This window comes from Macadamia integrifolia, chromosome 9 (genome assembly GCF_013358625.1).
Source record: "Macadamia integrifolia cultivar HAES 741 chromosome 9, SCU_Mint_v3, whole genome shotgun sequence".
In the NCBI taxonomy this organism is placed as follows: Eukaryota; Viridiplantae; Streptophyta; class Magnoliopsida; order Proteales; family Proteaceae; genus Macadamia; species Macadamia integrifolia.
The window spans coordinates 9,823,859-9,838,385 of NC_056565.1; the positions used below are offsets into that span (position 1 = coordinate 9,823,859).

Consider the following 14,527-nt stretch of genomic DNA (forward strand, 5'->3'; position numbering starts at 1 on the left):
ACAAAAAAAGGAATGTCCAATCTTTATATAGAAATTATTGATAGTACCAATGGTTGTAATTTGAATAAGTGGGGCTATTGGACCCCTTTCTGGCACACTTATGTGAATCTTAATTTGTCTGGCCCTGAGTGGTCTTGTACTCCTTTATGGCCATAGTGGCCCTTGTACTGTACCAAAAAAATCCCACCTCTTATTAGTACAGGACCAAAAATACTCTTCTCCACATTAATCCAAAAGGTTAGATGTCTTAGACGTGGAGATTCCTTTCCACACGGTTATAGAAAAAATTGGTCCAAAAAAGACAAGCTAAAATTCCACCACCCAGCTTTCATCTTTCTATCAATACCCAAAAAGAAAGAAAAAGAGAGAGAGAGAGAGAGATGCAACTCAGGACACAAGACACTTTTCTAGGCATGCAACTGATGAACATGGACATAAGAGAAAGAAAAATGCAAGGAACAACACCAACTATTGTACCCTTCAAGGAACAATAGATGGCGGAGAAAGCTACAACTCTTCAAGGTTGTAGTAAAACTCCGTGGTTTCAGTTTATACACCAAGAGTGTCTAATTAACAAAATAAATTCTAATTCATTCTTCACCGTCCTACAATGATCAAAGCTCTTACAATTTATAATAAAATAAAAATCAATTGAAACCTTAATCTAAGTTATGATATGATTAAAATTAAAAATGAAAGAAAAATGAACTAATTGCACAAGGTGGCTACAATCAAAATTGGCTCCCAGGCACAAATTATCCTAATATAAATTAAGCAAAAATGAAAATTAAGGACTCCTGTAAAAATCGGCCAGACTTGTGCTTCTTTCCCAAAATTCGTCCCTTTGTGTAGATGCTCATCTAAGCACGTCCAGCTAGGTGGGCTCTCCATCACAAATCGTCCTAACATCTTGGTACTTTGATTATGATTCCCAAGGTCAACTCTTGCTTAAGAAAGAATATTAAATATTCTTCATATAGGATCCTATCAATGGTCCTTCAATGTTGGTCTCACAGTCAATAGCTTTCCTATTTAGTTAAGTAAGAAAAACGTTGAGGCTATTAGGCACTTTCCAAAATAGTGAATTCAACGTGATCTCTAAACTAGATCATGGAATGTGGATCTTCTTCAACATAGTAAGCTCTTAAATATGACAAGTGACATGGGTTCATAATTTTTCATATAGGTTATCATCCTAATAGGAGATTGATTACTAGAGGTTGGACGAATTTTGTATGATTTCCATATCAATCTCCTTCCAAAATAGAAATAAATAAGATCCTCTTAACTGATGCCATCAATCAATATGGTTCAGTATTCCAAATAGGAGAAGGTGGCAATATATTATTTCCAAAATCAGAAGGGCCAAAGCAATATTTCCATAATCAATTGGGAATCCTCTTGGCTAGTGCAATCGGTTGGAGATATTGAAGATCTTATAGGAGGCTTCATTGGCGCAAGAAACATGACTGAACTGAGTGGATGCATGTGCTGGTTGTTGATGATTGATGCGGAGCATGGGATCACGGGTTCTTAGTAAATCACTAGAACAATGATATACATAAATGCCTAAATTGCTGAGTTTCTATTTCAGTTGGCTTTTTATTAGTGAGAATTAAGAATGGAGGTTAAGTGCATGGTTGTGTTATTATTTAAGTATTTGTTGCTTTCTTTATGAGACCTATATTTTTTTTTGTCCTTGTTAGTTGTTTCCTAATCCCTTGTAATGGGAATGTAAGGAGAGCAGTTTTGGAATAATTTAAATTACAGTCGTTCTTCCCATCTATTGTTTTGTCATTCGATTTGAACGAGATCGAGTCCATTTTGTTTTCCATTCTAGACCTGCATCAGAGAGGGAGAGAGAGGGGAAACATACAAAAATCCTCTGCGGGGAGGCACTGAGCGGCAGTGAGGATCCAATGATTGGGGTGCATGCCAGGGCCCTCTCAACTGTTAGATCCTCACTGCCACTCACCATTCACCACTCACCACTCACCACAGAGGATTTGAGTCCAAGGAAAACCAGCGCACCATTCCCTCGTAGGTATCAAGTAGTATCTTCTTCTTTTTTTTTTTTTGGAGGGGGAGGTGGTAGAATCAAGTAGTATCGTCTTAATCATGGGAATGAAGTTCAAAAGAAAGTGAAATAAGTATTGGTTTTGACCAAAATGGATGTGAAGAATGACAAGAAGGTATGGACGGAAAAAGTCCAATTTTTTTATATTCAAAAACAATTTTCTAACTATCAAATGAATAAGTAAGCTCAATTAGCTATTAATCCACATGACAGAGACTTGTATGAACGAAATTTGCAGCATGGGAAAAAGGTAAAGAGTGGTGAATAAATTCCACCAGTACAAACACAAACATATAAAGTTGAGAGAAATCACCTTGGGCAGGAGTAGAACAAACTGCGGCTGGCATCAAGGAGCTGACTGAAACGACATGGTGGGTCTGGTGTTGATGAAGATTCGCCACAGCCATTTCTTCGAATCTATAGGCCTCTACCTTCTCTGAACAACTAAGGAGAAGCAAAGGAATAAGAACAGTTGAAAGAAGAAGGAAAAAGAAGCAGGAAGAGTAGTTTATTATGGCCATATTTTTGATGATAGGGATTGGGTTCTCACACCAATTGCTATTGGGAATAACCCAACCTTCAAGGTCTATCTATATATAGAGGGAGAAGGAAGAGGGAAGAAGGAGCTTAGTTGTTAATCTACAAAGATGGTGTAACTCATATTATTGTTAATTATGGAAAACAAGAGATTATTTTGGTACTTTTTTTTTTTTTTTTTTTTTTGTTGGTAGAAATTTTTTTTGGTACCCTAACAAACATGTCATAGTGGTTATAGTTGTAATCATCTCTGAGCTTGTAAGACAAAATGTGATTTTGGCTGATGAATTAAGAGGAGTCAAGTCTTGAGACCTTGTAGGGACCTTGATGGAGGGATAATTCTTTCAACTTGATGGAGGGAGACAATGGAAGAGAAGAAACCCCTTAATTAGTTGCAGATTTTGCCGACCAATCTGCAATTGAATTAGTTTACCCTTAAGCAGTGGAAAATTTTTCAGTCAAAAGAATAAAAGATTGAGATAAGAATTTTCAATCCTGGAAAAAAAAAAGGGATTTTTTAACTGGACACAAAACAACAGCTGTAGAGTCCGATTCAATCTATAGATCAGGAAGTTGGTTTTACAACAATATTTTAAAACAAATGAAGATTCAAAATAATTCCAAAAATAGTTTTAATTACAAAAGGGAATTTCATATTTATATTGTCATTTATTTATTTATTCAGTTTGGAAAACACTTTAATTATCTCTTATATGGTTTTTAATATCTTCACTTTCTAAAAGATATTACATAGCCTTCTCTTCTAGAGCCCCTAAAGACAATTATGCTTTACTAGTTTTAAGAGATCTTTATCATTTCCTCTTTCAGTCTCATTTCTTCCTTCAATTTTAACACTCCCTTAATTCTTTTCTCTTAGTTGAAATTCATTTTTATTATAAATAGAGGTGAGACTTTAGCATTTAAAAATATAAAATCAAGTCCTTTGAGTAGCGATTGAATAAAAAATATATTACATAGCCTTCCCGACCCTTGTAAAAGGTTGTCCTGCGATCCTTCGTAGCATTGGACCCAAACACAACCACCGGCGCAGTCTGCGCCAAGGAAAAAAAGATTTTTGGTTACTAGTAGAAGGTTAGTATGACATGTGAGAGAGGAGGAGAGGACCTTGACTGGCTTTGGAGAGAGAGACGGAGGAAGGAGCATCTCGCTTTGCTTTGGAGCTGAGATCTCGATCTCAGGCAGTCGATCGAAGCAGATCTCGATCTCAGGCAGTCGAAGCAGATCTCGATCTCAGGCATCGACAACAGTCATCGTAGAGGTTCCTACGACAGTAGCAGTCGATCGAAGCAGATCTCGATCTCAGGCATCGGCAACAGTCATCGATCTCAGGCACAGACAACAGCAGTTGCAGTCGGATTAAGGAAGGTGAGGAGGAGAGGACCTTGACTGGCTTTGGAGAGAGAGACGGAGGAAGGAGCATCTCGCTTTGCTTTGGAGCTGAGATCTCGATCTCAGGCAGTCGATCGAAGCAGATCTCGATCTCAGGCAGTCGAAGCAGATCTCGATCTCAGGCATCGACAACAGTCATCGTAGAGGTTCCTACGACAGTAGCAGTCGATCGAAGCAGATCTCGATCTCAGGCATCGGCAACAGTCATCGATCTCAGGCACAGACAACAGCAGTTGCAGTCGGATTATCCAATTTCTCGACTGCCAGGTGCTTGTTAGAAGGGAAAGTAATAGAGACTGGCTTTGGAGAGAGAGACGGAGGAAGGAGCATCTCGCTTTGCTTTGGAGCTGAGATCTCGGAAGGAGCTGAGAGAGAGACGGAGGAAGGAGCTGAGAGAGAGACGGAGGAAGGGGAGTCGGAAGGGAAGCTTTGCTTTGGAGCTGAGATCTCGCTTTGCTTTGGAGCTTCTTCTGCTTCCGATCTACTGATAATCAGATCCAGATCTGAAAACTCTTCTCCACTGAATTAGCTTCACGGAACTCCGATCAGATCCAACACACCGAACACTGAAACTGGTCCAGCCCTTGCTGATTTCTCTGGATCTGAAGAACTCCGATCAGTCCAGCCTCTCTTTCTGTCTTCGTCAGGTCACTAGATAATGCATTTTGGAGGAGAGAGAGTGTCTGGCGATTCAGGGGAGAATGGAGCTCTGGCTGTGGAGGATGACGATGATGGAGCTCGGGAGTCTCTGGATCGTGGTCCAGATGGTCCTCCAGAGGATGAAAGGCACAAGGATGCAGGCCAGCGACATACATATGCAAAAGCCTTGGGTTTTTCGTCTTGGCCTGCCATTGACACTCTCCCAGAGCCGATTCAGGTAGGGAGTAAAAGACGAGTAATGATCCCGCAGAGAGACTATGAATCGAAGAGACAAAATTTTCGTTTTGCCTTAATCGGTAGGGTTAACTTCCGATTGATCTCTTTGGATGGTTTGAGAGCAGAGGCTCGGGAAAAATGGAACCTCAGTCAAGGGGTGCTAATGCATCCATTGGGAAAAGGTTATGTAATTTTTCAATTTCAGTGCGAGGGCGACAAGGCAGCGGTGTGGCGAAGGTCTCCCCTTAGGATTGGTGATCAGGTCATTCGATTTCAACATTGGAAACCTGATTTTAATATTCACGAGAAGCAACTTCTCACAAAGCTGGTATGGATACGGTTTCCTGATCTCCCGCTTGAATACTGGCACGAAAATGTGTTATTGTCTATTGCAAAGGCAGTAGGGCGCCCTGTGTCCCTAGACAGACGAACAAGACAAGGCATTCTTGGCTTCTTTGCGAGAGTGCTGGTGGAGGTAGATATCTCTGACTTGGCAGAGAGGGTGGAGGAAGTACAGGTGGAAAGATTAGAACCAGGTACATCTCAGGTGTATGGTTTCTGTCAAAAGGTGGTGTATGAAGATAATGTGGAGCGTTGTGGATACTGTAAACGAGTCGGACATCTGATTTCCAAGTGTAGGCTGAAAAGATTGGATGATGAAAAGCAATGTGCGGCTGATAAATTAGCAAAGGTTCCAGGGGCGGTATATGTTGAAGATGGAGTCAACTCAGGAGGGAGTAACTCGGTGAGAGAGTCTCTTTCTAGGGGAAGATCTTTGCCACATCAGCAGAATAATTTTGATCCTATTCAAGATCAAATCTCTCCTAATTCAAATTCGTCCAAGGCTGGGGGAGATATTCAAATAATTTTGAATCCTTCCAACCCTGTCTCAAACGTTTTAGGAAAGGAGTCCAACGGAGATGAAAATTATGGAATTAAGGAAGGCTTTGTGTCAGGGACGGTTATAGAATTAGAGTCTGATTCTAATCCTATAAATAAGGAAGGAGAGATTTCTAATATTCAACCTAAGGAAGGAGACGTATTTCGAATGGATGAGGGATCGGATGTTGATTCTGATCCAAACCCAACTGAGAACCCGCTCCATGGAGTTCCTGGTGATCCGCCAGTGGATCCATTGGGGGGGAATGAACCCAGAATGGGGCTTACTCCTGTGGGCGAGGTTGCTGTTCCGGAGGGGAGGTATCCTTCTCGTAATAGAAGGCTCGGTGGGGGTCAAGGACCTGGACGTGGTGTTGCCATGGCCAGTGCTATGCAGCCAGTTGTTGAAGACCCTGGTGAGGATCATGTGGTTTCTTCTTTGCCCAGGGTGGAATGTTCAAGGGGAACAGTCTCTATTGTGCATTCAGAAATTATAAGAATGGATACGGTGGCAGTGGCTCGGGAGAAGGAGGCCGGAGGTATGATTGAGGGTGGAAAGCAAAGAAAGAAAACAGGTAGTCAGGCTAAAAAGTCTGATAAAAATCAATTCTCTAAGAAGTAATTCATGAAGATTCTGTATTGGAACATTCGGGGTGTTAGGAAGGCAGCAGGGTTGTGCGCTTTACGTCTACTGGTGAAGGAGCATGCCCCGGATGTGTTATGCTTGGCTGAACCCATGGTTCAGGTATGTAAATTTTCTGTTATTTTCTTTAGTCGGTTGGGGTATGCGGTGGATTTCATTCCAAATTTTCGGGATGACAAAGTCCCAAATTTATGGATTATATGGAAGTTGGGGGTTTCGAGACCAGTTGTTGCAGGTATGTCTGATCAATATATATCAGTCATCTTTGATTGGCCAGGTAGTAAAGTGGGTATTTCTTTTGTACATGCAAGTTCTTTTAAAATTATGCGTAGGCAATTGTGGTTAGATTTGGAGTTGTCGATATCAGCTTTGGTTCCGTGGTCTGTGATGGGGGATTTCAATGCAACCCTGTTCTCGCATGAGAAAAGAGGTCCTGGTAAGTTTAATCTTGGATCAGCTGCTGAATTCCAGGCAATGGTTGATGCGTGTGAATTGCTTTCTATCCCTTCTCAGGGAAAGAAATTCACTTGGACTACTAATCGTCGAAGGGGTCATGCAGTTGCAGTGTTGGATCGGAGTTTTTGTAATGGGAAGTGGATAGAGGTGTTTAGAAATGTGAAGCAGCGTGTTTTGTTGTCTTCGGTATCAGATCATGCCCCTTTAATTGTTGTCTCTGATGATGTTCAAAGACCTACAAATATCCCCTTTAGATTCCATAGCTTTTGGATGGAAAATGATCAATTTATCTCTGTGGTTGAGGAAGCTTGGAAAACTTCGATAGGGGGTAATCCAATTTTCGTTCTGGCACAAAAATTAAAGCAGGTCAAGGAGAATTTAAAGGTTTGGGCGAGGGCCAATTTTCCTAATCTGAATGATGAGGTCGATAAAGCAAAGCTGGAATTAAAGAAGGTTCAAGATATGATAGAGGTGGCTGGGATGAATGATGAATTATTTAACAGAGAGGCAGATGCAAAAACAGTATTATTGAAGGCCAACCAAATGTACGAGAAGTTGTGGGCTGAAAAAGCTAAACTGAGATGGATGAAAAATGGAGATTGTAACTCGAAAATTTTTCATCTCTCCGTGAAGCTTAGGAGGTTGAAAAATCAGATCACCTCCCTAAAAAAGGAAGATGGAACTTGGGTTTCAGACCAACAGGGAATATCGTCTTATGTCTCTGATTTTTTTGAGAAATTTCATGAGGCTGATGAAATCACGGTTCATAATGACCTTCTTGATAATATTCCCAGAGTGTTGGAGGAGGAGGACGTGGCAGGATTGGAGATTGTCCCGAGTGGGGACGAAATAAAACAAGCTGTTTGGGATTTAGATCCTGTTAGCTCTCCAGGTCCTGATGGGTTCCCAGGTAGTTTCTTCAGGCGATGTTGGACTATTGTTGAGGGTGATTTTTGCAGGGCAGTGAAAAAATTCTTTGAGGAAGGGCGGCTTCCTAAAGGAATAAATAACTGCTTTATTTCCTTGATCCCCAAAGTTGAGGGGGCGGCCTCTCTAGATAGGTTTCGACCTATATGTATGGGGAATTTTTACTGCAAAGTGATATCAAAAATTCTATCTTCAAGATTACTTGTTGTTTTGCCTAAATTGATTTCGGAAGAGCAAGGCGCTTTCCAGCAGGGTAAAATAATTTCAGCAAATATCAGCCTCGCCTCAGAACTGTCAAATTTGATGCATTCTTCAGTTAGGGGTGGTGGAATGGGACTGAAGCTCGATGTTCAAAAGGCGTATGACTCTCTAGCTTGGGAATTCCTCTTTGCAGTTCTGTGCAAATTTGGGTTCTCATCTAGGTGGATTTCTTGGATTCACAACCTTCTTCTATCCTCCAGAGTATCAATTTTGGTGAACGGTGGCCCGGTGGGGTTCTTTGGGGTTGGTAGAGGTCTCCGACAAGGAGATCCTTTGTCTCCCTTTTTATTTATTCTGGCAGAAGAGGTTCTCTGTAGAGGTCTTAGAAGCATGGTTCAGAATGGTTTGATAAAGTCTCTTCCTGGGCCTCGAGGTGTGTTAACTCCCTCCCATTTATTGTTTGCTGATGACATTTTCATTTTCATTAATGCATCTGCTCAGTTTGTCAAAAATCTTAAGGCTTTTCTTGATAAATATCAGGCATTCTCTGGCCAGATATTTAATCTAGAAAAAAGTAGTTTGTTCTTTGGAAAGGTTGCCCCTCACAGGAAACATTTTATAAGTACTTTTATGGGAATCCAATCTGCAAGGCAGCCTACTAAATATTTAGGTGTGGAGATCTTCAAGGGGAGAGTTCAACGGGACCACATGTTACCGCTGATGGATAAAATCAAGAAGAGGTTATCGGGATGGAAGGGTCGGATTCTCTCCATGGCTGGTAGGGTGGAGCTGGTTAAATCAGTGATTTCAAGCATTCCAATTCATAATTTCGGGATTTATTGGTGGCCAGGAAGCTCAATAAAATTAGTAGAAAAGTGGATGCGAAACTTCATATGGTCTGGTGACATGGAGACAGGGAAGAAGATAGTGGTGAAGTGGGATGAGGTATGTAAACCTACCAGGGAAGGCGGTCTTGGCATTAGGAGGTTGCGAGATGTTAATTTTTCATGCCTGTGCAAATTAGCATGGCAAATCAAACATGGAAATTCTCTAATGAGTGTTTTCTTTCGTGCCCGTTTTCTGAAGATTGATGGTTCGCTGAAAACTACCTACCTTTCCTCTTCGATATGGCCTGGTCTTAAAAAGGTGTGGCGGTGGGTACAGTCTCATGAGCAATGGACTGTTGGGAATGGTCAGAGGATAAATTTTTGGAAAGATAGCTGGCTGGGAAAGAAGTCTATTGAGGAGATGTATGGTTCGCAGTTAGATATCTTTGATTCGATGCAGGCAAAGGTTTCTGATTTCATTTGCCAAGATGAGTGGAATTTTCCCCAGGTGAGCTCTGAATTTTTTCAAAATATCTTTGATCAGGCCAAGGATATCATAATTTCAGATCTGGATGATATTTGTCATTGGGAATTAAATTCATCTGGAGTTTTTACAATAAAATCGGCTTGGGAAAAAGTAAGACGGGAATCGCCAAAGGTGGGGTGGTATTCATTGATTTGGAATTCTCATCTTCAGCCTCGCCAATCGGTGTTTGGATGGAGAATGTTGAAAAATAAGCTAGCTACAGATGATAATGTGAAAAAGAGAGGGGTTCCATTGCCATCTCAGTGCACTCTCTGTGGCATAGCGGAAGAGTCAATAAATCATACCATGTATGAATGTTCTTTTGCAATTTTCATGTGGCAGAAATTTTGTTGTTGTTTTGGGTTTAGGTGGCCTGGATTTGAAGGAGTTGAAAGTTTGATAGCTTGGTGGAAAGATCAGGCCAAGAAGACCATCTTTAAAGGGGTGTGGCTGAAGGGTTTTGTTTTAATCCCTTACTTTACTTGGTTGGAGAGGAATGGAAGAAAATTCGAAGGAATCTCAAAATCAAAAGAGCATTGTTTAGGCCAAGTGAAGAGAGAAATTAGCTGCCAAGAGTTGGTTCATTCAGGGGCAGCCATCTCAATTTCGGATCTTGTCACTGCAAGAAGATTGGGTATTTCAGGGGTGCGGAGAAGGCCTCGGGAAATCTTCACTATTTTCTGGTGCCCTCCTAATCCAGGTTGGATAAAAATCAATTCGGATGGTTGCTCTATTGGTAATCCAGGGAAGTCTGGAGCAGGGGGAATCCTTCGCAATGAAAAGGCAGAGGTAGTGGCAAATTTCAGAAAATTTCTAGGAACTCGCACAAATTTTGAGGCTGAATTTTTAGCGCTTATGATAGGGATTGAATTAGCTAAGCAGCATAATGTGAAACGGCTCTGGATAGAATGTGATTCAGTTGCAGTTGTGACTATTTTTCAGAAGAGGCAAAGTCCATGGATAGCTCGGCAAAGATGGATAAATTGTATTTCTTATTTGGAGGATGTGGAATGGAAAATAACGCATTGCTATAGGGAAGCAAATTCAGTGGCGGATTTTTTGTCAAAGTCAGCTGCTCGTTTTGAAGTGTCAGAGCCGATTTCAATTTGGCCAACTCTGGTTCAAATGGAATTAGACATGGATGCATCGGGCCGGCCTAGGTTCAGATTCACCTAGGATCTTATTCTCTTTCCGGATTTTTGTTTTTGGTGGAGTTGGGTAGTTGCGTAATTCTGTTGATGGCAATGCCGAAGGTGGAGTTTCTGCTTCTCCCTCTCTTCTTAGTGTGAGTGTTGGGTATTTCTCCCTTCCTCATCTGATGTACTATATTTCTTTTTTCTTCTTTCATTTTAATATACATGACTTTTTAGCGAAAAAAAGTGTTCTTAATTTTTCTTCTCGTGGATTTTGTTGGATTTTACATACCTATTTTTTGAGTACAATGTCATGATCAGAACTGTATCCAGACAAGTCATAGCATGTGTCACGGTGCAGTAGGTGAAAGTGGTCACGCCCGGTTAGGCCCGACTGAACCCAACCCAGTTGACACCCCTAATTTTAAAGTTTATGAATTTTCTAAGTATCCTAGTTTCAGAAATCAGATTCAATTGAGCCGAATTGACAAACCTTGAAACCATTAATGCTGATTCCTATAGATTATTTTGGATTTGGCCATGAATTCTCTTTTATCTTCGTGTTTGATTAATTTTTCCTTTTTCTTTTGGCCAGTAAGAAAAAAATTAAGGAACATCAAAGAATTACCAATTGTCGCAAGACTCAAAATTCTTTTGCATAAAAAACTCTGAAAAATCACAGATTTATAAAACTATAGATTTCCGAAAATCTTTGCTTTCTTCTTTCAGAATCCAATTCCAATAGATCAACGTAGGTCAACCTGTTGTCCGATTTTTAGTTTTTAGACCTAGATAGGATCAACCATGAGGCTCTAATGAAGTAAGAAATCCAATGTTTCACAACCTAACAAGTTTTCTCCCTCCGATTGGAAGTTTAATGAAGGGATATGAAATTAAATAAATAAAAAATAAGATGTAAACTTTACTAAACCATGCATGCATGTCCAATACGCCTGAACTTCCAATTTCTGAAGTCTGAACCACGAAGCAGCTTTTTTTCTGGTTTTCTTACCATTGAGAATTAACCCATTACATTATCTTCATCTTATTGTTAATCACTCAATCGCTCAATTTCTAGGGACATTATATATATATATATATATATTAAAAAAGGCTGAGGCTGGTTCTCATTAGCTACAAGCTCCAGCTCCAAATCCCAGCTTTCCTCCTGCCACATTATAAACCACCTCAAATCTCTTCTGTTGATTATTTCCAAGGATCCCCAGATCTGTATCAGCATCGTTTGCAGAAAAAGCCAAGCAATATACAGATGAGGTTGCATGATATAGAATCCCAGACTCATCAACATTCAAGTCAGTACCTCCCCCTAAATGCAATACTATGCTTGGTAATTGTACACTAGTGTATCCAGAAAAGTCATAGCATGTATCATATAGTGAATACGGTGACGCCGTAGCGGGATACTTGGACATTGCTAGACGAAATGCCAACCGAAGAGCTGAATAGGCTGTTGGTGCCAAACGACTGATGACAGTTCCAGAGTCTATAATGGTTCCTGAAGTTCTAAAAACTGATTCTGGGATTGAAAGTAACTGCCCTTCAACACTTATACCTGTCATAGTTATGTAATAGTAGTCAGGGCGATCCGAATTTATTAGTAGTGGAGTGTATTGGAGAGAAGAAGAGGAAGCCCCAGCTTGGCTACCGAAAGTAAGAAAACCAGTGGAGCTGGTTGTGGATGGAAGACAATAGGAGAAAAGCTTTCCATACTTTTGAGCAGTCTGTGATACTATAGAGATTGGATCACGGCCGAGACCTAGTAATCCATCTGCAGAGCCCAATAAAAGAGGCGCTTGGTTGTTTTCACCACACCCGAATTTGAAATTGGGGAATATAGCAGAGGAAGATAGTGTAAGTGTATCGGTTGAAAAGTAGCCTTCAGTGGTGGAGCCGTCATTATAGGCTGCCTGGTAGATGCAATCGGTGGTGCAGGACGGTGAGTAGCCGGTGGCCGATTTCACTTGCGAGCATGCGGCGGAGCCACATTGGATGTTGGAATAGGTGGAGGAAGCAGAAGGGTTGAAGTAGGGATCTTGTTGTAAAAAGCATTGGATGGTGCATGGTAGGCATTGGATCCAAGTTAGATCACTACCTGTATCGAAGACTACTGTGAAATCTTTCTTTGGTGTTCCAAATCCAATCCTAACAATGAATTCTCCAGTCCCTAGGGATATGCCAGAGTTGGCAGGAAGTTTTAATTTAGAACCTGCTACTGGTGACTGTTGGTTGGAGAATTTGGAATGGATGGAGTTGACTCTGGTTTGGTCATCGATGAGAATCTGGCGAAGACTAGGAATTTTTGCATTTCCTTGCTTGAGTGGTGAGCAAGGCCCATATTTGTGAGTTACTTCCAGTAGCCCGCTTAAGCTTTTGGAACCTGAAAGAATTGAAGTAGCCCTAGTTAATTAATTTAATAATTGTTTGAGATATTAGAGAGAGAAACTTGATTAAGTATCTGATATTTGATGGACTGGGGTTTTGATCCATATATGTCATAGTCATATCCTTAATCCAAGACTGCCTCTTAAGAAAATATTAGATAAAAGATTACAACATGAAAAAAAGAAATGGCAATAGTTTTCCATCATTCCTATGAGTAGAAAAAATCTTTCCTAGTGATGTGGATATGTGATTAGACTCTTATGTCATCATTAAACTCTTATTCTTTATTAGGCATATTCTTTGACGAAGATTAATGTAAATCCAAGGGCAAGTGTTTGACCGTTTACACCATTTTTCTATATAGTAATTAATAATATAAAAGGATTATATATACAAAATTAAAATAAAAATAGTAGAAACACTTGTAATTTGAATAAGTGGACCTATTTAATCCTTTACTGGCCCATTATATGGATCTTTGTGTGGCCCTCAGTTGATCTTGCACTCTTGTATGACCATGGTGGCCTTTGTATTGTACCTCAAAAGAAAAAATCCCACCCCTTATTAGTAAAAGGCCGAAAACACTCTCACACATATTAATCAAAAAAGTCAGATGTCTTAGATGTGGAGATTCTTTTCCACACAGGTATGGAAAAAATTCCAAGAAAGACAAGGAGCTAAAAAATTCCACTATCCCTTTGTTTTCTCTCCAACCAGTTGGGTCCCAACTAGACATGCGACGACTGAGACGACTTGGACGCACCCTAACACATGGGTGTATGTCCCATCTCTCAACTATCTGATGCCAAGTTTGGTGTCCCGACGATTGGAGAGGATCTTTTTCCTTCTATCAATACTTGAAGAGAGAGAGAGAGAGAGAGAGAGAGAGAGAGAGAGAGAGAAGGTCTGGTTTTTTACGATAAAAGTAATTTTCTAGCAATCAAATGAATAAGAAAAGAAATTTCTATTGGAAAGTTACTGTCTAATCCACATTTACGAATGAAAATTGCAGCATGGGAAAAAGGTGGAGAGAGGTGAATGGATTCTCCACCCATACAATTTTTTTTTTTTCGTTATTATTGCATTATAAGGAACTGTCCAATGGGATTTTACTCACACACACACTCACACGAGGAGAGGGGCGAAATGCATGTGACAAGAGTTGATCCCTAGACTACAAACAGGCGCCTGCTCTACAAGCGGAGGCTGCAACCAATGCATAGCACACTAGATTCACTTCAGCAATACAGACATTAACATATAAAGTTAGAGAAATCACCTTGGGCAGGAGTAGAACAAACTGAGGCTGGCATCAAGGAGCTGAGTGAAACGACATGATAGGTCAGGAGTTGAGAAAGATTCTTCGCTGCCATTTCTTGGAATCTATGGGCATCCACCTTCTCCAAACAACTAAAGAGAAACAAATGAATAAGAAGAGTTGAAAGAAGGAAAAGGACGCAGGAAGAGTAGTTTACCATGGACATGGGTGATGATGGGTATTGAGTTCTCCAATAACCCATCCTTCAAGGTCTATATATGTATATATATCATACTACTATATAAAAGTACGTACTCCCCTTCTTTGGTATACTTTTTCAAAAAGACCAAAAAATCATTGACATCTACCCAAAA

The 14,527-nt window shown here is 40.5% G+C and overlaps 3 protein-coding genes across 3 annotated transcripts in view; 1 reads left to right on the top strand and 2 right to left on the bottom strand.

The window, feature by feature from the left end:
* LOC122089492 (aspartyl protease family protein At5g10770-like) overlaps positions 1–2,484 on the bottom strand; it is a 4,189-nt gene extending 1,705 nt beyond the window's left edge. The window contains exon 1 of the mRNA XM_042659249.1: positions 2,391–2,484. Within this exon, the coding sequence (XP_042515183.1) occupies positions 2,391–2,484 (94 nt within the window). The remainder of the gene's footprint in view (positions 1–2,390) is intronic.
* A 3,920-nt stretch (positions 2,485–6,404) lies between these two features.
* LOC122089493 lies at positions 6,405–10,233 on the top strand. Its single transcript, XM_042659250.1, has 6 exons — positions 6,405–6,657; positions 6,769–8,164; positions 8,267–8,439; positions 8,923–8,951; positions 9,093–9,341; positions 10,222–10,233. Exons 1-6 carry the CDS (start codon positions 6,405–6,407, stop codon positions 10,231–10,233), a joined length of 2,112 nt encoding a protein of 703 aa, XP_042515184.1.
* A 1,389-nt stretch (positions 10,234–11,622) lies between these two features.
* On the bottom strand, positions 11,623–14,268 carry LOC122089494 (aspartyl protease family protein At5g10770-like). The gene is made up of 2 exons (XM_042659251.1): positions 14,175–14,268; positions 11,623–12,890 (listed from the first exon to the last, which is right to left on the bottom strand). The coding sequence occupies exons 1-2, from the start codon at positions 14,266–14,268 to the stop codon at positions 11,623–11,625; spliced, it is 1,362 nt and encodes a 453-aa protein (XP_042515185.1).
* Positions 14,269–14,527: the final 259 nt, after the last annotated feature.

Coding starts and splice junctions, on each gene's coding strand:
- LOC122089494 (XM_042659251.1), bottom strand. CDS start 14,268: ATGGCAGCGAAGAATCTTTCTCAACTCCTGACCTATCATGTCGTTTCA. Junction 12,891..14,174: donor TTGTTCTACTCCTGCCCAAG/GTGATTTCTCTA, acceptor CAATTCTTTCAG/GTTCCAAAAGCTTAAGCGGG.
- LOC122089493 (XM_042659250.1), top strand. CDS start 6,405: ATGAAGATTCTGTATTGGAACATTCGGGGTGTTAGGAAGGCAGCAGGG. Junction 6,658..6,768: donor TTCGAGACCAGTTGTTGCAG/GTATGTCTGATC, acceptor AATTGTGGTTAG/ATTTGGAGTTGTCGATATCA. Junction 8,952..9,092: donor TAGTGGTGAAGTGGGATGAG/GTATGTAAACCT, acceptor CGTTTTCTGAAG/ATTGATGGTTCGCTGAAAAC.